This window comes from Ictalurus punctatus, chromosome 25, assembly GCF_001660625.3.
Source record: "Ictalurus punctatus breed USDA103 chromosome 25, Coco_2.0, whole genome shotgun sequence".
Taxonomy (NCBI): domain Eukaryota; kingdom Metazoa; phylum Chordata; class Actinopteri; order Siluriformes; family Ictaluridae; genus Ictalurus; species Ictalurus punctatus.
Window position 1 is genome coordinate 16755789 of NC_030440.2, and position 23827 is coordinate 16779615.

General features: G+C 39.4%; 3 protein-coding genes across 6 annotated transcripts in view; all 3 read right to left on the bottom strand.

Annotated features, from left to right (window-relative positions):
- si:dkey-12h9.6 (macoilin-1) overlaps positions 1-7927 on the bottom strand; it is an 18249-nt gene extending 10322 nt beyond the window's left edge. Inside the window, exons 1-4 of the mRNA XM_017456633.3 lie at positions 5311-7927; positions 1917-2058; positions 905-1031; positions 417-540 (exon numbers count right to left, since the gene is read on the bottom strand). Of these exons, the coding sequence (XP_017312122.1) occupies positions 417-540; positions 905-1031; positions 1917-2058; positions 5311-5387 (470 nt within the window). The 5' untranslated portion in view covers positions 5388-7927. The remainder of the gene's footprint in view (positions 1-416; positions 541-904; positions 1032-1916; positions 2059-5310) is intronic.
- Positions 7928-8022: 95 nt separating this feature from the next.
- gtf2h5 (general transcription factor IIH, polypeptide 5) lies at positions 8023-9784 on the bottom strand. Of its 2 annotated transcripts, none has more exons than XM_017455364.2 (3): positions 9612-9696; positions 8606-8694; positions 8023-8497 (listed from the first exon to the last, which is right to left on the bottom strand). In XM_017455364.2, the coding sequence occupies exons 2-3, from the start codon at positions 8638-8640 to the stop codon at positions 8317-8319; spliced, it is 216 nt and encodes a 71-aa protein (XP_017310853.1). In that variant the 5' UTR covers positions 8641-8694; positions 9612-9696; the 3' UTR covers positions 8023-8316.
- Positions 9785-11133: 1349 nt separating this feature from the next.
- On the bottom strand, positions 11134-19353 carry serac1 (serine active site containing 1). 3 transcript variants are annotated; one of them, XM_017455782.3, is made up of 17 exons: positions 19218-19349; positions 18477-18574; positions 18188-18224; positions 17331-17473; positions 17030-17119; positions 16650-16778; positions 16252-16373; positions 16018-16146; positions 15449-15562; positions 15202-15364; positions 14034-14184; positions 13789-13930; positions 13597-13697; positions 13417-13514; positions 12576-12758; positions 12311-12454; positions 11134-11730 (listed from the first exon to the last, which is right to left on the bottom strand). In XM_017455782.3, the coding sequence occupies exons 2-17, from the start codon at positions 18565-18567 to the stop codon at positions 11594-11596; spliced, it is 1974 nt and encodes a 657-aa protein (XP_017311271.1). In that variant the 5' UTR covers positions 18568-18574; positions 19218-19349; the 3' UTR covers positions 11134-11593. The 3 variants fall into 3 exon arrangements, with proteins under 3 accessions (XP_017311271.1, XP_047006752.1, XP_017311272.1); XM_047150796.1 differs by lacking the exon at positions 19218-19349 and having other exon boundaries at positions 18460-18574; XM_017455783.3 differs by lacking the exons at positions 12311-12454; positions 12576-12758 and having other exon boundaries at positions 19218-19353.
- Between the last annotated feature and the right edge of the window lie 4474 nt (positions 19354-23827).

Sequence of the window (23827 nt, forward strand, 5' to 3'; positions counted from 1 at the left end):
GACGTTAATACTGTATTGCACTGTTAATAATAATTTATAATAATAATAATCCACCCTGTTCAACTGTATTTCACGTGGGCCTTTTCAGTCAATGCTGACGAGATCTAGATCAAGATCTAGTAGGCGTGTCAGTCTAGTAGGTGAGAGATCACCTGACGTGACTGTCACCGATAGTCTGCGTGAATCTACAGTCTGGGCTAGAAAGAAATCAGCCCCAGCCTCACTTCTCGCTTCTTCATAGCATTCTGTGCGTTTTCTTATAAACATCGGTGGTGGTGTCGCAGTCAGTTCCAGAAAACTCATTTTAGAAAGAAAAAAAAGATCTAACGGCAAATAATTTGACGTAGATGATAAAAACGAACGCTAAAGTCGTCGTTCGAATAAACGACGCCCGGTTTCGAAACGATACGACGTACCAGTGTGCGGCAAAGAGGTGAGAGAGGTTGGCGTATGGGTTCTTCAGGTCTCTCAGCCTGAGCGAGGTCTCCGTGTACACGAGAAGAATCCACAAAGTCACAGTTGACAGGCAGATGCCTTTTTCTAAAAAGAAAAAAAGAGGCATAAAAATGTTTTCAGGAAATCCAGCGCTGCATATTCACTCCGCTCTATACACGACGTATATAGCAATGACCACCAACCCTGTTCCTGGAGATCTACCTTCCTGAAGACTTTCGCTCCAAGCATAATCGTACCACGGAATCATTAGAAGCTTTAAGAAGTTCTCGATCAACTAAAACAGGTTTGGGTTGGAGACGAAACCTGCAGGAAGGAAGATCTCGAGGAACGAGGGTCGGGGACCACCGGTCTAGAGTAACAGGGTTAGTGAAAAATGAATTACGTTACGTAATCACGTGTGTACGGTTTTCCGGTTCCGCTTCTGCTGGGAGAAGGTTCTACTGCTTACCTGTGTGCCAGATGTAGTTGAGTAAGACGTATGTGCTGGCTGCGAAAAACAGCCAGTGTAGCGGTACAAAAATCAAACAGAATATATCCAGCGTGAAGGCAGCACACACAAACACCATACAGATGGCCTAAAAAAGGAAACGAAAGAAGCGTCAGCTCCTGAAACATCGAGCAGCGTGTGAATATTGTTCACTACTAGAACTCCTGTCAAAATGTTCATCATATCACTGTTTAATATAAATGTGGATGTAAATATCAAACAGGAATGCTTTGTTCAAATGTGAGAGCATTCGCGGGGTTAAGAAAGCAGCGAGAAAACAAATCAAACTGCACTTTCTCACTTCAAGTACTTTTTATCCGTTTATAGTTACATTTTAAACGTTCCTGTTATCACTTAGTAAGACCAAAAAAAAAAAAAAAAAAAAAAAAAACGCAGCTTGTCATGTTATCACGTGTAAACTCCGCTGTCGTGAAGATGTCGGAGAACTTCAAGTTACGAAGCGTCGACGCCGGAGACTCCTTCCCTAAATGTCGAACAAATGTCTCCTCGGAGAAAAGCGTCATCCCGTATCCGTATCCGTATCTGTGATTACGCACGTTTTTCTTTGTTAAATGACAACACGTCGGTTTTCAATCGGTTTAATTATCGGTCTTAGATTATGTGACGTGTCTGCCGTACAAGTCCTTGTGAACGAGCTGTTGCTATAGAAACGATAGCGTTAGAACGAGCGCGTCAATCGGCACCTTCTGACCAATCGGAATCGAGAATTCACCAGCGCTGCAGTATTAAAGCACGTTAATGAAACAAGCTTCAGCCGATAATGAATGAACTACAGAGTTATGAAATACCTATAAGGACGTGTATTAGCGTACAAATGCGTCATATGATTTATTCAGTGTTTCATTCATTCGTAAACAGAAAGTCAATAAATACACGCTGAAAAAATGTGTGTGTGTGTAATAATAGGACATGCTGCAAGAATGTGAGTGTGATGTACAGTGAACGTGCGTACCAGGCCGTGGCAGTGGAACGTGGTGTAAACGGTGCCGAGGAAGAGCCAGCAAGGCCACAAGTATTCCAGTCTGAACTCCAGAATAAAGTCAGCCAAAAGCACCACGATCCACACGGTCATGAACTTCAGGAACGAGTACGCACTAGAACCAAGGAAGGAAATAATAAGTCACAGAGTAAACAAATGGAGAGTCACAGAGTAAACAAATTTGTCCTTCATCAAACCGAGCACAGTGAATGATTAAAGGAGTGCAAATAAGATTTGAATGATTCCCCGCCCATGTTCACGAAGCTCCGCCCCCAGGGTTCACGGTGCCTGTAGAGTGTCTATACCAGGGGTGTCCAATCTTATCCGGAAAGGGCCGGTGTGGGTGCAGGTTTTCATTCGAACCGAGCCGAAGACACACCTGAGTCTATTGAAAGCCAAGACCAACTGATTAAACAGGTGGAATCAGGTGTGGCTCCTGCTGCGTGTTCTCCCCGTGCTGCGGGGGTTTCCTCCGGGTACTCCGGTTTCCTCCCCCAGTCCAAAGACATGCACGGTAGGCTGATTGGCGTGTCCAAAGTGTCCGTAGTGTGTGAATGTGTGTATGATTGTGTATGTGATCCATCCTGCGATGGATTGGTACCCCGTCCAGGGTGTACCCCGCTTTGTGCCCCATGTTCCCTGGGATAGACTCCAGGTTTCCCCGTGACCCTGAGGATAGACGGATGGATGGATGGATGTTCTACATATCTTCCAGGTTATTTATACAAGTAAAGTTTTTTTTTTTTAATCAAATATTGCACGTTTAATGTTTCTCAGCTTCCTTAAAGAGTTCTAGTTTGGAAGAGAGGTTTCCTCAAAAAGGGATGACTGAAGAACCCTTAAAGCTTCGAGATTTTTTAAAAAATAAATAAAAAAGACCGATCGGTGGTCCGTAACGTGTTGAATTTTAAAAAAAAAAAATACAGTTCTATCTTTTAGTTTAAAACTATACACAAACATGAATCCTCTCGCTTGCAATACACCTCCTCAGAAACACGATTTTTTAAAATTTATTGATAAATAACTAATGAGTAATGTTTTTTTTTTCTGCAATTTTTTTTTCTTCTATTCATTTAAGAAATACACGTCACAGTTTCTTCCACATCGCTGTATTTTCACGTAGGTTTACATTCTTCACTGATCCAAAACAGTCTGAACACCACGTTTTTGTTGTATTTTTTTGTCCACTACATATCATTTGTACTACAGTGTATATGTATAAGAATCCAGGAAGTAGCTGCAGTGTACTACAGGTATACAGTGTATAGTGGATGCGGTGAGAAATCCGACGTAGTACACACGGTTTCAGAGAAGCAGGGGGTTTCAGAGAAAAAAAGTTTCTCCTCCTACAGAGTTTTGCTTGCAGAGCTGAGGATGTCTCTCTGGAAGCTACGCGTATTATTTACTACGTCCACTATCATTACTGAAGTACACTGCACTCACTGCACACACACTCACAGGTGTTGCTGTTTAGGACAAAATGCTTTGCATATAAGTTACACAGTATTTTTTTTTTTTTTTTTTTTTTTTTTTTTAAATGTACACATTATGAACACAATTTATAAATACAAATGTATAAATAAATAAATAAATAAATAAAAATATTTACAAATACTTTCATCTTATTTATTATTTTGATTTGATGTTCTATTGATTGATTTGATTGATTGATTGATTTTGATCGCTCTATAAACCAACCTTGGGTGTATATATAAATATATAAATAAAACATTCTCATTATTATACAAGATGAGCAATATGTATAACTTGCGTACACATATAAGCAACACATATTCGCCTATGAAACTGAAGAACAGTGAAGGGGGGGAAAAAAACAACAAAAAAAACAGCTACGGACCAAATAAAAACCTCAAAGAAAAATCAAGCTTTTATTTTTTTTAAAAACAGAAGATTTTTGTGCATGAAAAAATGTACCCTTATGTTGTCGTGTTTTTTTAAAAAAATTTTTATCACTTCAGAATAGATTCTAACACACTTGTCTTTTTTTTTTTATAGACTACGCTTGTTATTTTTTATTGTTAAATTTTCATGTAAATTCTCTCGCCCTGCGTTAGATATACCCTTAGATGTTGTGTGTGTGTGTGTGAGTGTGTGTGTGTGTGTGTGTGTGTGTGTGTTCGTCTGCTTATCGGGAACATAAACACAGAGCGCGGATTCCTGCACTATGGGCTTTGTTTTGTTCCGAAAACGTCCAGATGATCAATAAGAAAGGCTACACTGAGCTTTTAGATGTGAATCAGGCTGTAGTGAACGCGTTATGGCGCGGCATTGGCGCCTCTTTTGTTTTCACTTCCTTTGTTCAGCATCCTTTTGTGTTCGGTTACCATGGCAACCTCTGATCTCATCACCTGAAGTGTTTTTTGACGCGGCTATTTAAGGAACGGCAGAAAGAAGACACAGAGAGGGAACACACACACACACACACACACGCACACACACACACACACACACACACACACAGAGTATGAGGAAATCTGACACCAAAGATGATTAGATAAACGATTTGAGGAAAAATGAATAAATAATTTGGGAAACAGACTAGAGGATTAGCACGAGCTCTGCTTCAGGACAACAAATAAATAACTAAATAAACATTTAAATCAGCAAAACCACATTAGTGAGGAAAAACTAAACAAAACACGGGCTGATTCTGAGATGATAAGTGTACGTTGTTGTTTTTTTTTTAATGTAAAAATAGCTCATTTATTCAATTAAAAAAATTTTATTCGCCTTTATCTTACTATATTATATTATTTTTATATTATATTATTGGGGTTTTGAATTATTTATTACTTTATTTGTAGGATATTCTTTATTTATTTATTTATTTACATTATTTCATATTATATAAGGCTATCATCTTATATGTATTTATATATAACCATTTTTTTTATATAAAGCCTGTATACATTATTATTATTGTTATTATTATTGTTGTTGTTGTTGCAGTATCACATAAACAACATCCAGACATTAGCCTAATATATTCTGAGAAGATAATAGCCTTTTATAATATAATATAATATATGTGATCCAGGTAGACAAAAGCAATGCATGCTGCAAGGAGTTCAGGTCTTTATTAGGCTATTAGTTATTGATTTGCTCAACAGTGAGGTAATTGATCAGGCCTGAAGATGGTGATGATGAAGATGAAGGTGATGAAGATGATGAAGATGGTGGTGATGAAGATGATGGTGGTGGTGTTGGAGCGCATGATCCTGGTTGGAGTCTGCGTTTGTGTGTGAGATGGTGGTGAAATGGTGGTGAAATATGAACCACAACAATAACAAGATGATGAACAAAGCGGTGAGGGGCAGCAGCAGCAGCAGCAGCAGCTGGAACCCACCTTTCCGAAATCTTCTCCGTCAGTCTGAGCTTCCTCATCTTCCGGAGCTTGGATACGTCCAGGCAGCGCTTCTTCATCTTCTGGCTCTTGGCGTGTAGACAGCACTGTCAGACTGGCCTCACTGATGCCTTATCCTGAGGACAAGACGCTTTGTGTGTGTGTGTGTGTGTGTGTGTGTGTGTGTGATGCTCCACGCCGCCGCTGCTGCGCAACAAAGGTGCAGCTACACGGCTCCGTCCTAAACCCCAATCCTTCACTAAGGAGTGTCCCTAAATAGTACATCATCTACACTAACCTCACCTACAGGGGGCGCCATAACGCTCCTCTCTCACACACAGAAATTCTGCGTCCCAATTCGCCTACTCTCAATACCCGAGATTAGAAGTAGTGTGTCCCACAGACAGTATGTCTATGATGTAGAGATAAAACAGTTGTAAGATATACAGTATTGTAAAGGGAAAGAGGGAAAGGGGGATTATGGGGTGGATAAGGTCTGTTAGAAATGCGTGCACACCATAGTGACTTCGTTTCCCATGTAAAAACAGAAACATGCCTCCCTTTTCTATCTTCTTCTATACCATGTATCCTTTTCAGGGTCACGGGGGAACCTGGAGCCTATCCCAGGGAGCATCGGGCACAAGGCGGGGTACACCCTGGACAGGGTGCCAGTCCATCACAGGGCACAATCACACACACACTCACACACCCATTCATACACTACGGACACTTTGGACACGCCAATCAGCCTACCGTGCATGTCTTTGGACTGGGGGAGGAAACCGGAGTACCCGGAGGAAACCCCCGCAGCACGGAGAGAACATGCAAACTCCGCACACACACACACAGGGCCACGGTGGGAATCAAACCCCCGACCCTGGAGGTGTGAGGTGAACGTGCTAACCACTAAGCCACCATGTGACCTTTCTCAGTTTTCTGAGAAAAAAAACATTAAAATGCAGCACAAAAGTACATCTTTTACCTGAATACTGTAACATTTACCATGTTTCCGCTGTCCGATGGTTAAAACTGAGAGGCTCAGGAGGAGCTGCTTCTTCCCTCAGGCTACCAGACACCTCAGCATGGACATGTCTACCATACAGATCCCTTAGAACTCCATAAAGACTCTGTCGCACTGCACTTTGTATTGTTACTACACATAACATACTTGCATACATTGTACATCCCTTCTTGCACATTCTTGTACAAATATTTCTTATTCATTTCTGATTTTTAATTTAGCTATTTAAATGCACCGTCTAAGGAGGAGTAGGCCAGGTTTTCATTTCACTGCAAGTTATATACCGTACAGTTGCAATCAAAATGATTCAACCCCCAGTGCAAATCAGGTTCATTGTTAAAATGGACAGACTTTCGGATGTTTGCGACGAACAAATCAAACAAGAGCGATTGAAATAGTTCAACACAACGAATGCTTCAAGTGGTTTCCACAAATTCGACTGAAAATGCAACTTATAATGATTTCTCCAGTCTCAAAATGATTCACCCCCTTCATGGCGAGCATCTTTAGAGCTCAGTAGAGCTCCTTTTGCTGTTATGACCTGCTGTAGACGAGATGCAGATCTTCTGGCAGCGTTCCTGAGGAATCTTCTCCCGTTCCTCATGAGCAATGGCTTCCAGTTCAGTAATATTCTTGGGTTTGCGTGCTGCAGCCGCCGCCTTCTAATCCCACCAGAGATTTTCTATGGGGTTCAAGTCAGGTGACTGTGACGGTCCTGTAGAATCATCCAGAACTTCTTCTGCAATCAAACCTTGTTGGAATTTGAGGTACGCTTGGGATCATTGTCCTGTTGGAAGGTCCAGTGACGCCCAAGCTTCAGCTTTCTCACAGACGGAACGATGTTTTCTCTGAGGATTTCCTGGTACTTCAATGAATCCATCTCACCTTCCACACGCTGCAGGTTTCCAGTGCCAGAGGATGTAAAGCAGCCGCAGAGCATCACCGAGCCACCACCATGCTCGACTGTGGACAGTGTTCTTTCTTCATTCTTCTTCCTCCAGACGTATCGCTGATCCATCGTGCCGAAAAGTTCCAGATTTGTTTCATCGCTCCACAGAACAGAATCCAAAACCTCTGTGGCTTATTTATATGATTTTGCACGACTTTTCTTGTGCTTTTGGGTCAGTAGTGGTGTAAGTCTTCTGAGTTCTGGCATGGAAACCTTCTGTGTTTAGTACTCACCTTACTGTGCTCACTGAAATCTCACTGCAGGTTATTTGCAGTCACTCGAGGGTTTTTCACAACCTGCCTTCTCAGAAATCTGCTTGAAACCGTCGATAGCTTCCTTTTTCTAGCCAGTTCAGGTATTTCATCATGTGTTCCAGCTCAAGCACACCTGGTGCAACTAATGAAGCCCTTGATTAGTCACATCAGGTGTGCTTGAGACAACACCTGTTTTGCACATTTGTGCTATTGTGAGGGATTGTATTCAGGGGGTTGAATCATTTTGAGACTGGAGAAATCATTATAAGTTGCATTTTCAGTTGAATTTGTGGAAACCACTTGAAGCATTCGTTATGTTGAACTATTTCAATCGCTTTTGTTTGATTTGTTCGTCGCAAACAGCTGAAAATCTGTACATTTTGACAATAAACCTGATTTGCAGTGGGGGGGGTCGAATAATTTTGTGTGTGAGACAAATAAAAAAAATCTCGAAACGTTTAAAGCGAGAAGCACATCCATGGAACCGAGTATCTGATCTCATGAATTTAATTAAATAATAATATCATCATCAACAACAAAATACTCGACGGACATTTATAGGTGTTTCACACGCACTCTAATCAGTGTACTGACATTCTGCATGAACTTAAAGACACACTGGTACTACATCAGGACACCTAGAGCAGGAAAGTAGATATCTCTGCATGCTTCTTCTGGATGTGTTCGTGGGAATCAGGGGACTGCTCGTCTCCGTTTCACAACCAGATACACAAAAACAAAGAGAGAGAGAGAGAGAAAAAAGAGAAATGTGGAGTGTGTGCAGTTTATTTCTGGGTGATGGGGAAAGAGTTCTGGTCCATGAGCTCCCCAACTTTCTCCTGCAGTATGTGCACAACTTCAGCCAAAATAAAAACGTGTGTATCGTCCAGGTCCTGAATGATGAACTTCTTCCCCAGAGCCGAGGTCTCATCCAGGTACAGGAGGAACTGCTTCATCGCAGGATCGCTGAGGTTGAAGAAGGCAAGACATTGAAGTTATATCGCTACGTTCAAGCAGTAAGCTTTAAAAGATAAGATGAGAGATATTTTAAGAGGTTAAAAGATAAGAGCTTACCACTCCACAAGAACTCCTTTTAACACATTCACCATGTTTAAAACAAAAAACAAAGTCAGCTCGCAGCCCAAATCTTCTGAATAAGCGTCCTTGTGTAGATGAAGAGGAATAAAAAACAGGGTTAGGAGCAAAATCAAAACATTCAACATGTGCTAATCTGACCAAGCTATCTAACTAGCTAGCTAGCGAAGGTGAAGTTATAGAGTTAGCATTGGCTGTGAAAACAGCTGAACTCGAAACGTTGTAGCGTTTTAGACTACAATAATGATTTAAAACACCACAACGTGTATTTAAATGTGTGCCTACGATCAAACAGAAGTTATTTAGATATAAAATATACGAACGTTAGAAAAGTGTGGGCGTATATACCGGGTTTTACGGTAAACACAAGGCGCTTTGGAGGAAAAGGGACCGTTTGTTTGTTTTGGTTAAAATATTGACTTCTTGTCAAAATTCCTCAAATAAATAATAAATGCTCGCTTTGGCTAAGTTTGTTCACCACAAACAATCCAGTTTTTACACATAAATATAATATACAAAATAATTAACACATCAGTTCTATAATTGTACAATGACTAGATTAAATACACCGTACGGTTTATTATTGTAAGATATTTACTGCACTGTTCTATTGTTATTTAATACGACAGCTGTTTACTGTCATCGTTCTGAAATAATAATTTTTAAAAAAGCCAAAAGGACATGCTGTGTAAGAAAGTGACGTCAGTGATGTTCTACATTTTTTATTTATTTAAATGTTTTATTTGTCAATTAAAATAAACGATACACTCCTGAAAGGCTCCTCCTATAGTATGTGCTCTTGTAATCTGAAATTAATTTAGTTTTTTTTTAAAATAGTTTTTTCGTGTTTTTTTTGTGTGGTGAAGAAAACAAACCACACAACGCGCTTAGTGGTTACCGTAAAACCTCGTACTGTGGCCACTGTGAGTTTCTACCGCAGTCGTGTTAGCTTGCTATTATATGATTACTGAGAATCATCGCTCACCAAACACTCGTGTGTTCAGTTTAAAACACCGTATCACCGTCTCTGTACATTTATTCAAAGAAAACGGTCAAAAACCTGTTTTTGTGCCATGAAGAGAATAATACTTACAAAGTGAGTGAGCTCCTGTTGTTTTTGTCGCTTATTACTGATGTAACGCCGCTACAACAGCGCCATCTACTGAACTGGAGTATATTACAACATTAAAATGGCGTGCAAAAGTTTGTATCCCCACGTTTTCTGAATGGAGAAAGGGACAAGAAAATAAATCTAATTAATTTGCTAAAAATAAATAAATAAATAAAAATATGAAAGAGAAAGAAAAGTAATGTGTGTGTATTTTGTGACAAAACAACAATCTATAACAAAGAAAAAGACCTATCATGAGCTATCATGACCCTCTTGGTCTCCACGCTGGACTTGATAAGGCATAGTATACTTATGCATAAGTATTCGCCCCCCTTGACTTTTTCCACATTTTGTAGTTACAACCTGGAGCTGAAATGACTTGATCTGGGATTATATGTCATGAATCTACACATAATATTGAATTGTGATTGTATAAGTATTCACCCGTCACTGCGAAAATTAGTTACCATCAGATGTCACATCGAATCATCTGAATGGAGTCGACCTGTGTGTAATTTTTTTTAAACATTTCAGTTACATAAATCATCCATTCAATCCATCCAAACTGTCCAATCATGTATTCATTCATTCATCAATTCCATCAATCTATCCATCCATTCATCCAAGCTATTATCCATCCATTCGATCCAATCCATTCACCCATTCCATTTAATCCATCCATCCATGTATTCATTCATTCATCAATCTATCCCATCCATCCGATCCAATTCATCCACCCATTCCATTTAATCCATCCAAACTACCCATCCATCCATGTATTCATTCGTTCATTAATTCATCCATCTATTCAATCAATCCACCCAACCCTCCCATCCATTCCATCCAATCAGTGCTGGAAGATAGAATGAGCATTCTACATTGCTTCGGGGTGTAAACAAGTGTGAGAGAGACGTCGTGTAACGGACCGGAGCCCTGTCTGTGCCCACTTCTGATCATGAAGGAACATCTCTGAGGTTTTTATTAACACGCTTAATCTTATACATCATAGTTACTATAGCAACAGCTCATTCACAAAGACTCGTACAGCGGATGCGCCGCATAAACGGATTAAAAACGTGCAATTGTTGAAACGGTAATGTTTATTTAACATTTATGGAAGGAGTCTCCGGTGTCAGTGCTTTGTAACAGTCAGACGGAACGCTGTAAACTCCACCACGGGAAAGTCCTCCGCACAGAGGACTGCATTTCTATTTGATCTTTTAATGAAAACACGTCAAGACGTGCTTTTCCAGGAAAACGACCCATTTCACCATGGTAACAGTAACTCACCCGTGTCAGACTCCTTGTCAGCTTTTGCGCTCGGCTGTATATTCTCATTATCCTCAAGATAATAATTTACACAAGGCTCCCGAGACTCCACTCCGAACACATCAGATGACACACAAACAGCCACTTTATTTGTTGTGCTTAAGTGCTGGTGGTACATTTTGGCACGGATTGAACCCTTAAATCATCATCAAGGACACGTACTCTGATCATTTCAACGGGAACACTGACGTACAAAAAAATACCGTTTGTACAATTAAAATCCATCCGTATATTTGAGGTAGTGGCACCAAATCTGGCAAGTCAGCAGTACGCTGATCCTCCATCTGGTTCTTAGTGTTCCAACAGTGTGCTAGGAAGCATCCATAAAAACAACTAATAACCGTTACAGGAAACTGACAGAGTGTAAATGAAATGGAATAAATATATATAATGGTCACACAGTATCTCTGAACAAAATGAATCCAAACCAATCGGTAGTAGAAGTGCTCAGAGATAATGTTGTTTTTTTTGCTTGTTTATTTATTTTCATCCTGAAGATGACATGATAAAGACGTCAACACGAACGTTCAGCTGATGACCTGTTCACCAAGAGCGTCCTGAATAAACCGCAAGCTCCGTTTGTAGAGAAACGTGTCCTTCTTCTCGGGTTTGCAGATGTTCAGATGATCCACAGCCACTTCTACTAGATCTCCGATACCCAGATCTGCAAGAAGTACAGGGAGAAGATGAGAACTCCGCTAAAGAGAATTTCAATTTGAATATGGAAATAACTGACGCCGCATCAACAGTTCTGTAGAGGTCTATCCTGAATTCGGGACAATCCGTCGACAAAGATTCTTCTTACGACAGCGGAAAGCTGACGCTCGCAGCGAGCTACGACATGTTTGGCTTCTGTTTAGACTTTACAAGCCCTCAAATAGCTAAGCACAAACAAATACATAAATAAAATGCCAGAGAGATTTTGTTTGTACACTTAATCGGTTATTTTAATGTGATGCTGTTGATGCTTATGATGCTGTTATAGGGAAATAATCGATGATCTAATCTTGTAAATACTGATCATTGTGTATATATAAATAAGATCAAATGTAAAAAATCCGCTAAAAAAGACGTCCACGATGGCCGAGAGCACGTTGAAATATCGCAAATTGATTGAAATTAATTACGTAACGGAGGGATGTCCGAACAGATTTTCCCGCTCGTAGGTCGTAACCGTGACGAACATCGCAGCAGCGAGTTTAAGAGAGTCAAGATCTCCTTTTCGGCACTCCACGCTGACGTACCTGCTGACTCGGCAGGAACCACTAATATGTTTAGCATCGGGCCGACTGACGTGGGCAGAGATTCAGCAAAGCTCAGGATCTTGAACTCTTTGTCTTGTGCCATGTTGAGGAAATTCTCGTTCAGGTCTCGTAAGGTTGGAGAGTCTGCGGCAACGATTTAAAAAGAACAAAAAAAGTGAGAGAGAGAATGAAATGAACAACAACAAAAAAAAACCCCACTGCTGAATAAAATGTGACGGGGGGGGGGGGGCACAGCAGGTCTAACCTTTGCAGAGCTCTCGGACTTCTACGGAGGGAAACAGGAGATAGCGTACGCTTACGGAGTACTCGGCCATGAAGGTGCCGCGGTGAGGAACGCTGTAGAACAGCACGCCCTTTGTGTTCTTGACCAAGGAGCTCAGCTCAGGATCCTTAGACGCATCTAACAGCATCTTTTTCACCAGCAAGCCTAGTGAGGTACAAACAGAGGTCTGTACAGGAATACTCATTCACCTGTAGATTACAGGTATATACAGCCAACTACAGCTCGACCGATCGATCGGTTTTGCCGATTAATCCACACCGATAGTTTAATCCCGAACGCGGGAGCGGCTGAGAAGGATCCGCCGTCATTATACTGTACGAGAGCGGCCTCTAGAGGCGAAAAAAAGCCATCACTGTCTAATTTTGTTGTGTTATTTGAAGTGTTTTTTAAAAAATTTATTATTCATTTTGGACGTCTCTACTTTTATTTGTTATTTGGAGTGTTACTTTCTGGTTCATATTTATCACGTCGATATATATTAATATTTATATATTTAAAATATATTTTTTAAATTTTAATTTAAAAAAAAAAAAGTGCAGTACATTTTCATGGCACAGTCAGTTCTGTTTATATTTGTAATAAATACAATTCTTTATTATCAAACTCCAGTGTTAACGCTGCTAACATTAAGAGCCACCCTGTGACGTCAGAGCGACACACGACCGCTAACGTCTCACAGGAACTAACTGTCAAATCAGCACCAGAATCACTAATAAGAAAACTCTTCCATATAAATGTTCTATGTGTTTCAGGGTGCAGTTTTATTTCTTTAAGTTGAAAACCTGAAGCACCGATGACTAACCTCCCATACTGTGCGCCACCCAAACCACCGGCCGTTCACCTACTCCTGCAGCTTTCAGCTTCTTCAGCAGCTCTCCGCTACGATACGCTAAAGACTTCCTGCACAGACCTCCAGATGATTAATCTCACTCGAAATGTGTCCATCAATACAAACCCCTGTTTTTTTTTCTCCCTTCTTCACCTCTGGTTTTCAGCAGGACACTTGGCCCTCCAGTCGCTCAGATGCGTGTCGTACTCTACAGACAGGATCCTCAGGCTGGGGCAGTCGGCTGCTAACCATGACTGCAGGTCAGACAAACCAATAAGAACACGAGGAAAAGCGGTACACGATACCCGCAGCCGGAACACCGTCTTTCCGAGATGTAGCGCGTACCTTAGGCCAGCACTCGGTGTAATCCTCATGGATTCCTGCAGATTTTTCATGCTCTGTCAGATCGCAGTCTTTCTGTCGCCATGTTTTGAAAGCAGCTCCCAGAAGGCCATGCACGAACAGAACGTCCGCCTTGATGGGCTGGCTGGGGTCAGAGCAGCGGAGGAGCAGAACGCTAATCAGCTTCTTCGGAAGCAAAGATCATGCTGACTGATATAGAAATAAAGGCTTCGTGTCAGAGTGAGTACCTGGTGCGACACTGTGGATGTAAAACATAAACTCCGTCCTGGTACTTCTGCACCTCCGTGTCTCGGTCCAGGTTGGCTAACGCGCGAGCAGCGTGGGACGCCTGCATGATGTGAGGAGACTGCGCCGTCTCGGCCAGGACCCGTAACCAACCTGCGGCGACACGACAGAACGCGTACAGTATCTCGTACATATCAGGGTTGTTATCCATATAATAAAAATGCAGGTGTCAATGCCCCCATGTGTATTTAAAATCCTTCAAAGTAGACATTTTTTCGTTAAATACTTAAAAGTTAAATACTCTAGAATTCGAATTAAACGTGAACTGAGATGAGTCTGTGAATTCCGTGATTCTGATTGGTCAGAAGGCGTCGAGTAATTTCCTATAACAGCAGCTCTGACAGTCACGCAGCTGCGAATCACAGCTGTATATGAATGTGCGCGTTCTAGTACGTTATCGTTTCTATAGCGACAGCGTACGCAGGGACTTGCGTAGTGGACACGCTGAGTAATCTATCGGTGTGGTGAGGTTTTCTGTAAGGGGACGTTTACTGGACCATTTCTTCAAGACATCATCAAGACGGAGAAGTTTACGCTTTCTGGATTCTTATATAAGACATAAGCCGCGTTTTAAAAAAACAACAACAAAAAAGGTCTCGTTTACCAACAAACATCACTGCGAAAGACTGCGCGAAACAATTCCGTGCGATTGTGATTTCGCCAATTCAATCAGTTTTCTGTAAAAAAAAAAAAAAAAACCTCACAAATTTATGAAAACGCGGAAAATCGAGCGATTTTCGCCGCTAAAAATCTGGTACGGACTGCTTAAGAGGCTCTGACATGTTTTGTGGACGTTCCAAAACGTTAAACGTAACTATAAATGGATAAGAAGTATTATGTGTTGTTCGGTAATAAATCAAAATAGTTAATGTTGGTAAATTGCTGTGATATAACAGGAATAAACCGCTCCAGGATGTGCATTTACTGGAAAATAATCATCTCCAGGGTGGTTTTTATTATTATTTTTTTTTACACTTTTATTATTATTCCTTACATAAACCCTAAAAAACACTGGCAGTGTTTATCCGTATACAGTCCAGATACTAAACCGGCGTCTAAAATGAACACTCCGACACGATAGGCAGGAAGTGTGTGAAGATCTAGCCGAACCTGACTGCACTATGTCTGTGTGTAGGCTCTGGTTCAGCGCCAGGTTCCCGATGATGCGTACGATGTTGCGCTGGATCTTCTGCGAGTCCCGTCGGAGCTGGTAGACTCTCTGTAAAAGCTGCAGTCCTCCGTTGGCCACTATGTGATCACAATGACTCGGCACCTGTGTGGTAAAGATTATAGATATTAATAGAGCACGATAGATGAGTCCGTGTGTGTGTGTGTGTGTGTGTGTGTGTGTGTTCACCTTTGAGTGCTGTACGAGGGCCTGCAGGCAGAAAGACTCCACCTTCTCAGAGGGGACGGAGGTGAGGCTCTGTGCATAGGGCAGTCCGTTTCCCCCGAAACACCACAACCCTCCCTACAATCACAACAAATATGAAAAAAAAGTGCTAAGACAACAACGTACACGATGTCAACGCTTACACCGTACATTTTTATCCATTTATAGTCACGTTTCATGTTGTGGAATGTTTCGGCTTTACTAGTGAGAGATACAAAGCGCTGACACTGGAGACTCCTTCCATAAACGCTATCAAAGATTTTTAAAATCTGTTTATATGCGTAAGCCGTTACTACAGCAACGATAACGTTATCACGAGCGCATTCATATGAACCTGCCGTTATACAGTAGAAAACTATTCAACACCTTCTGACCAATCAGAATCCAGAACTCAACAGCGCTGTGGTGTAAAATGCTCCTGGTGTTGTTGGGTTTTTTTTTTCAAATCATGGTGTTATAATGATGCTTTTATGACTGCGCTTGAAAAAGATGTATTCTTGGTGTGAGTGTGTGTGTGTGCGTGTGTTGCTCACCCGTTGAGAAGCGAGGGACTGAGTGCTCTCTCTCAGTGCCAGCGAAGTGAAATACTGCACACACTGATCCACCTCTGACTGAGGCAAAGAGGCCAGCAGCTGCCTCAACCCATCCTCTATTAGAAACTCCTGACAACGTGATGCAGCATTAACGCCAACGCAAACAACCAGATCTCATAATGTAGCAGAATTCACACACACACACACACACACGTCATAGATGTATACACTCACATCCTCCAGTTTAGGCAGTGTGGGTGGGGACAGGAAGAAGCGCAGGTCTACGTTCGGAGTCCGAGCCAGACCTATAGCCGTGCGCTGGTCTATAGACTGAGCCGCTGTCTGGTAGTGGTAATCTGTGATTGACAGGTCAGCGGGCCAATCAGAAACAGCAGAGAAATAAATAAAGGCACAACACGAGCAGAAAGATCATCGTATTCCATATTTATGTTATATTCTATATAACTGGCCGTAGACATCCATTTCAAGCGTGTTCGACACAAACGTGTGTGCTTTTCTCAGTACAGGAAATCCGTCGGGAATTACGGTCTGTGCTAATCACATACGCTACAGATGCAGTGGATGGAGATTGAAGAGCTGGTCATACATTTCATCACACGGTTCTCTCTCACCCTGCCAGTGACTGTGTGCCAGGTCCTGTACGGCCTGCAGCCGCTCTGACCGACTGGTGGAGCTGGTCCGCTTCAGTAACATCCACAGAGCCAACTCATGAGGATCTGCATCCAGATGGCTTAGGCGCTCTAACACACACACACACACACACACACACACACAGCATATGAAGTGTCTCCATCTTGTTAAACGGTACAGGAAGACACTCTGCGCAGTTCTTCTCTCCAGGGAGGGCGTCACAAAATAATAACCGTAAGGGTGCGGAGAAGTTTAAAACTGCCGTTGTCGAAAAAAAAAAAACGATGTAAAATAAATACGTCCAGAAAGCACTGTATTTACATAACAGATCATAAACTGTGTAACCAGAGCTGGTTCTTACCGTCCAGGGGACGTTGGAGGACTCGTGATGAAATTTCAATAAGTTTCCTCACTGCTTTATGAAGCTCCTTCTTGATTTTATAGGTAAGATCTAGATGGAAAAAGTTCATTTCAACATTGAGGCAACAAGAAAGCTGTTGTGTTACTCATCGATGCATGTTTATTTATTTTTAACTTATAAAGGAGTAGAATATTAACAGATGGAATGATCCTTGCTCTATGAGTCAGTGTGAAATGGTGTTTGAGTTTATCCTAAGGCTATCTGAGAACACGTTAGGACGGTGATGAAAGCAGGAACGTACTGGTGCCAAGGGTCTCCTGTTCTACCTTAGTCATGGGGGTTAGGTAGATATAAGACTTCTGTTTTTCTTGGAGAATAGCCCGGGTGTCGAGGGTGACCGCCTGTCTCAGCGTGACGACCTCGTATGTGATAAAAACACAGGTGCTGTGTAAAGAAAAGACCACAACTAACACCAGATTTCACAGGATTCTTGAACGTTTTACGCTCTCTGAACTGGAGTCTGTTCAGTTTTCTTGCTAATATACGGCCGAGGTCATAAGTTTACATCCGCCTCGCAGAATCTGCAGTGTTCATCGGTTAAAAAAAAAAACAAAAACAAGAGGCCTGAATTTCACATAACAGATGTTTACGTATAGTCCACAAGACACAATCCCTGAATTTACACAAATGAACCGGTTACTTTGTTTAAAGCCCATGTACATATGTACATGTTTCCCAGACGACAAAATAATCATTTATACCGATCATCCTGTTCAAAAGTATTTTTTTTTAAACACTTTATTCCAAACTTAATGTGTAGGCTATTCTACTGGAAACATCTTTGAGACAGAGAAGTAAAAGTCATATGTTGTTGTGTAATATTTATTGTCATGCACATTAATAATTTTATGTAATTTCCTGTACATACGAACAGCCGTCGGATGCAAAAAAAAAAAAAAAGGGCACAACTCATCTTTGACCCACATATAAAATATTCCATATATTATAATATTCCATATTATAATATTCCATATATTATATATTAAGTATGGAATGTTAATTGCACTAAAATCCTTTTAAAGTCATTTTTATATAAGAATGGAGCGCTACTTAAGCTTAAAAACATCCGATTAAAATAATAGAACGGATAAAGCCTACCCCAGTACGATGGCACCGGTTACTTTAGTGATTTTCCCTGCAAGAAAGAAAGAAGTAGAGACCAGTGACATGAATAACACGGTCCATATGAGTCGCACAGAAGTTACGGTTGTGTGCAAAAGTTTGCACACACTTAGGACAAAATAAAGAAGACAAAGCAATATTCTCTAATATCGCTCTAATAAGGTTACGCGCCAAACCTATTTGTATCGTCTGAGCAGATTTTGAATATGCCTTTTCGGCTGTACATTCTAACAATAACGATGATACACCTCAAAAGAAGACGTACAGAAATCTTTCCACGTGATGAATTTCTTCAGGCCCGGACCTGTCGAGCTCAGCCTCCGACATGGGATCAGGCGCAAGGCGGTGACTGACATCTGCACACTGATGGAGAAGGAAAATATCATTTGGGTTCTTCAGTTAAAGTTACACTCTGTGACAAACACAAATTTGCCCTAGGGTTCAAGGACAGCGCTGGAGATACATGTATACACTTAAAATGTGAATATTATCATATTAAAAGCTCTGGATTAATCATAAGAAGCGTACAGAGTGTCTAAAAGAAACAGATTTCCTGAATAACATGGCTGCATGTAGTGATATTTACACGTCAATGCAGACTGTTTAGTTTTATGGCTGTTTTAAGGGCTGAATTCAAAATGGCGCCCTGCTCCCTATGTAGGGCACTAATGTAAGGAATGACATAACGGCTTCAAGTGCACTTCATATAAAACAAAGAGGATTTTGATATTCAACCTCAAGCTTGCTAGAAATATCTCATGATGGTGTAAGCTGACCAATAAAACTGTTACAAGTTTAACTGTTATTTTTTTTATCGAGTAACAGTATAGTTTTATATATATATATATATATATATATATATATATATATATATATATATATATATATCAAAAACTTCACAATGTTAGCCAGTCACCTCACTGTTATTGCGTTAATGTTAGCCAGATTGGGTTAGCGTTATCTAAAATACCATATAAAATAAAATAAAGAACATATGCTAATTTACCTTGTTTAATAGTAGTATGAATACTAGGAAAGATTTATTGACTGAAATCTATTTCCAGTTTTCATTAATACAGTTGCAGCCAAAGCCTCATGTAAACAGGAAGTATCCGACATATTGAGCTACGCAATTACCGTAAACTACCAAGTATGACGTAACTATAAAATGGAATCGAGCGTTTACCGTGTTTTCGAGAATATCGCACTGTTACTGCGCCATCTTGTGGTATTCGGGATGTTTTTAGTTGAGGAACAACGAGTACAGTACAGTACCTGCAAGAAGGTCAGTATTTCAGAATTCATTCTTCAATAGATATGTTTTATTAACCCTGAAGTTCTGCTGAGATTTGCTTCACTTCCTGGTTGTTTGGGGTCACTGTTACCACAATGATTAAAGTGTGAAAATGGTCATTATAATTATGAAATAAGACCTTTTTTTTCCTGCGTAAATGTTCCATTTATCCTGAGCTTATTGAACTGGTGAAATAATAGAAATACGCGTATCATTAACTCTTACATTTACTGGAGTAGGAATGTGCATTGCAGAAAAGCAGCTAAATATAGAAATAACCATATCATTTCTTCAAAATAATGAAAATAATATAGCTGTATATGTTCTATATATGTTATTAAGAAATATAAATATCCCTTTTGTTTAAAAAAAAAAAAATCACAGGAAAAATTGTTTTCCAAAATATTAACATTACTTATGTTTGGGGTTAATGTGACCCCGGCCAGATATGATTGTTTAAATTTATATATATATATATATTAGGAAAGATTAAGTAAATGCAAAAGTTTTTTTTAACTACACTCACTAACCAGGCAAACTAACTATGTGCAAAAAGTACATACACATCATCTGGGCAACAGGACAGCCAAATGTAAACTTTTTCCGGAGATTTACAGGTGTATACCACACATGCTCACAGATGCAGCCTTTCCCCCTCTGTGGAAACACTGCAAAATGTAATTTTTTTTTGAGAGAGCGAGAGAGAGAGAGAGAGAGAGAGAGAGAGAGAGAGAGAGCATGTGAGAGCATGTATATGTGTGTCTGTGTGTGTACACGTGAGAGTGAGAGCATGTATGTTTGTCTGACTGTGTGTGTGTGTGTCAGTGTGTGTGAGTGAGTGAGAGAGAGCATGTATATGTGTGTATGTGTCTGTGTGTACACGTGAGAGTGAGAGCAAGTATGTTTGTCTGACTGTGTGTGTGTGTGTGTGAGACAGAGAGAGAGAGAGAGAGAGAGAGAGAGAGATTTGGACCTTCTGGTACCAAACAGATTCAAAGCATGTGAAAATCCTTTTCCTTTTCCTATTCCATTTCCTCTTCCATTTCCTCTTCCTCCCACAGAAAATTACCCGAGTCAACATCACGTGTGTAGCTGTGTCATAGCGGATCATAAACATTATCATTAAGCAAAAAACACATTTCTGAACAGATCTTATGTAATTAGGAAAATTCATGAAATATCAGGATAAGAAAAATAACGATGCATATGTATTTTTATTTATTTATTTATTTATTTACTATTTGAAGAGGGTCTGGGGTCATATAGATCCCAAACAGAACATAAGGGTTTCGCCACTTACTAGATATGAAGTGTTATATCATCACCTATTCGTTTTTTTTTTTTTGTTTTGCTGCAAAAATATGTTCAAAAAGTGAAAAAAAAAAACAGAATATGTGACTCAAGACCTGGTAGTTTTCTTTATTTAATCAACTTTCATGAACAAATTATTTTAAAACATGAATAAATATGAATATATGTATTTAGATTCAAATGATTAGAAAGTAATCTGAAATAAAAACAACAAAGCTTTATTATTATTATTATTAGTAGTAGTAGTAGTTCTAACTTTGTTATCATTTTAAACAAAATAATAGCAATAATCTTGACATGTACACTTGTATACAGTTTATGCAGTTTAGGGTTGTTGCATATTGTAGGTGATTAAAATGTTTATTTATTTTTAAAATCATCAATTAAAAACAAATCAAAACAAAACCCATACTAGTTTTAAAAAAAAAAGTTAAGGTGTTTATATTTGTCTGGCAGAAAATATTATTTTCTGATTTTGTGTAGAAAGTTTGCAGATATACCAGAGGCATGTTGCATTGAGAAGGGCAACTAGTCTCAAGAGCAACAGAAATGTACAGAAATTATTTATCTTAAATTACCGTCATGGTCTCGAATATATTTTCCTAAAAGTCTGTTCATGGTTGCTGACATTATTATTATTACAGGATTAAGGGTAAACATGCATTTTATAGAGAACGTCTCTTTAAAGAATGCTGTAATTTCTGTTAGCTACTATAATTATAACTATTAATCATCAAAAATATTCAAGTACCAATCTTTAAATGGTCAGGTCAACAACGTGAGAGCTTAACTTGGACGCTCCTCTGTAAATGTGCTGTTAATAACGAAAATAAAAGAAGTGCGTTATAAAATACTTGGGTGTAAACCTTTCCCATGAAACGATACAATTCTGATTCTTAAGGCAATCTGTATCCACACATCTGTGTAATTACATATCTACATTAACAAATGTTTTCAACACAACAAGCGTTTTTGTAAACATTGATATTCTGTACGTATTTGTTGGTTGTTGTTGTTTTTTTTCTCCCATTTTTATTATTATTGTCAATTCTTTTGCCATATAAATTATAGCTGACATATAACGATTGAATATTATTGTTGATATTTTACCTTTACTGCATAAATTTAAAACAAAAGATATAGGAGTTGTGATGTTTCTCAGCATAGCAGAATCCATGGATGTTCAGTTAGCAATCATGCTAAATGTAATTAAGTGTAATTTTAGTCATGCAAAGTAAAAATTTATTTAAATGAAAAAATAAATTGAAGGAAAATATTTATCATGTTTAATCATTTTCCACTTTTTACATTATCTGTGTAAAAGAGCTTGCTAGGTCATTAGCCTCAATCATAAGTTGGCTCTGTTGTGCCTGAGAGTGTTGTTGTGAATTTAAGATTGAGTTGTTAATTCAACAAAATAATGCCAACATAATGAAAATCTGAGATATTTAAATACATTGCAAGTTTAGGGGTTGTATAGACTAGCGAATTTATCACTGTTGTAAGGATGTTGAAGTGGAGCGGACTTAACTTACTCAAACGAAATTTACTTCATTATTCTGGAAATATTTCAGACAGAATGAAGTCTGACCTTTCTTTTCTTTTCTTTTCATAATGGAATGTTGTCACTTTTATTATATCACTTTTATGGTTAAGTGTAGGCTCTCAACGTTCACCTCAAAGATACGACTCAAGGAGCCGACTCGTTTGATACATCAATACTTAATGTCGATGTACGCAGTGTCGTTACTCTTGTAGTGTGATTTAATCGGTTAAAAAATAAAATAAAATAAAAAAAATAAAAAATAAAAAAAACGAACAAAAGACGGTGAATAACTTTAGCGCGGTTTAGAAAAAAGGCGATGAGTCGTTTGGGAGCCTAAAGAGTCGGATCTTCTTAGTGAGCTGCGTCAAATGATCTGACTCACTGAAAAGAGCCCTGATTCATGAGTCATTCGCTTTCAATGGACACTTGCACGCGGGCTGCTGGGAACGCCGACTTACTGCGCATGTGCAATTCGGATCAGCTTCATGCTACAGATAACGTTTTCCAGTTGAACATATGTTTAGGGAACGCGTTATTCACAGTTTTAAATAAAAAAAATAACAGAAAAATAAACATTTACCTCATAATTACACAACACATGTTATTAGTCAAACTGAGTAATATTTACATTGTAACGTTTGGTTGCTAGCTAGTTAGGAATACAACATAAACAGCTAGCTTCCTTGATAACTGACTTCCTTGATAACACACCAATATATTTGTCAAAAATGTGAAGTAATTGTTTGTATTTTAACTCCAATGTTTTATGTAGGCCACAGATATCAATAAATAAATGTATGATTGTTGTTACTAGCCTAAAATTAAACGTTTCTCCAAGCATCATTTTCCATATTTGTGAAAAGTCCCAGTTCAAATGTCTAATGCTTATAAAACCGTGTACTATGATGCGTGGATTAATTATTTTGCAAATTTCTCGCACTGATTTAATTCTGTATTTATTTTGGAGTTAACAGTGCAGTCTGAAGAAGCCTTGGAGCTGGATATGTAATTTATATCCTGTGTATGGCTGTTAATTGAAGTGCAGTCATCTACTCTCTGCTAACTACTGGTCAACTAGTAAAGTTGTGCGTAAAGGTTTGCGTAAGCCAAACCGAATGAAGAATTTCAGCTTGATTTACAAAAGGAACCGAGGATTCCCGACACAGCTCATTTGCATGTAGTGCCACCCCCAAAAACTCCATAAAAGGTCACGTGCACAGGCAGCTGGGAGCACGAAATGAATGATCAGTGTAAAGGCTAATAGACAGAAGTGGAACTTAATTTGACTCCCTTCTATGCCGATATAAATATTTAATAATATATCATATTAACTATAATAAGCGACTGCTAAAGACATTTGTGCACAGTTTACGACAGACCGGCCCGTCCTCTGTTTATACAGTTTTACTTGTTTTAGTGTATGGTTTTGTATCGGCTCGTCTTCTTTAATCTTTTTTATATTGTT

What these genes read in the sequence shown, in the direction of transcription:
- gtf2h5 (XM_017455364.2), bottom strand. Translation starts at nt 8,640, where the DNA reads ATGGTGAATGTGTTAAAAGGAGTTCTTGTGGAGTG. An exon ending in AAAGGAGTTCTTGTGGAGTG is followed by an intron (nt 8,498 to 8,605) that starts GTAAGCTCTTAT and finishes CTTCAACCTCAG; the next exon opens with CGATCCTGCGATGAAGCAGT.
- serac1 (XM_017455782.3), bottom strand. Translation starts at nt 18,567, where the DNA reads ATGTCAGTCACCGCCTTGCGCCTGATCCCATGTCGGAGGCTGAGCTCG. An exon ending in CCCTCGTACAGCACTCAAAG is followed by an intron (nt 15,365 to 15,448) that starts GTGAACACACAC and finishes TTTACCACACAG; the next exon opens with GTGCCGAGTCATTGTGATCA. An exon ending in TGTCCTGCTGAAAACCAGAG is followed by an intron (nt 13,515 to 13,596) that starts GTGAAGAAGGGA and finishes AGGTCTGTGCAG; the next exon opens with GAAGTCTTTAGCGTATCGTA.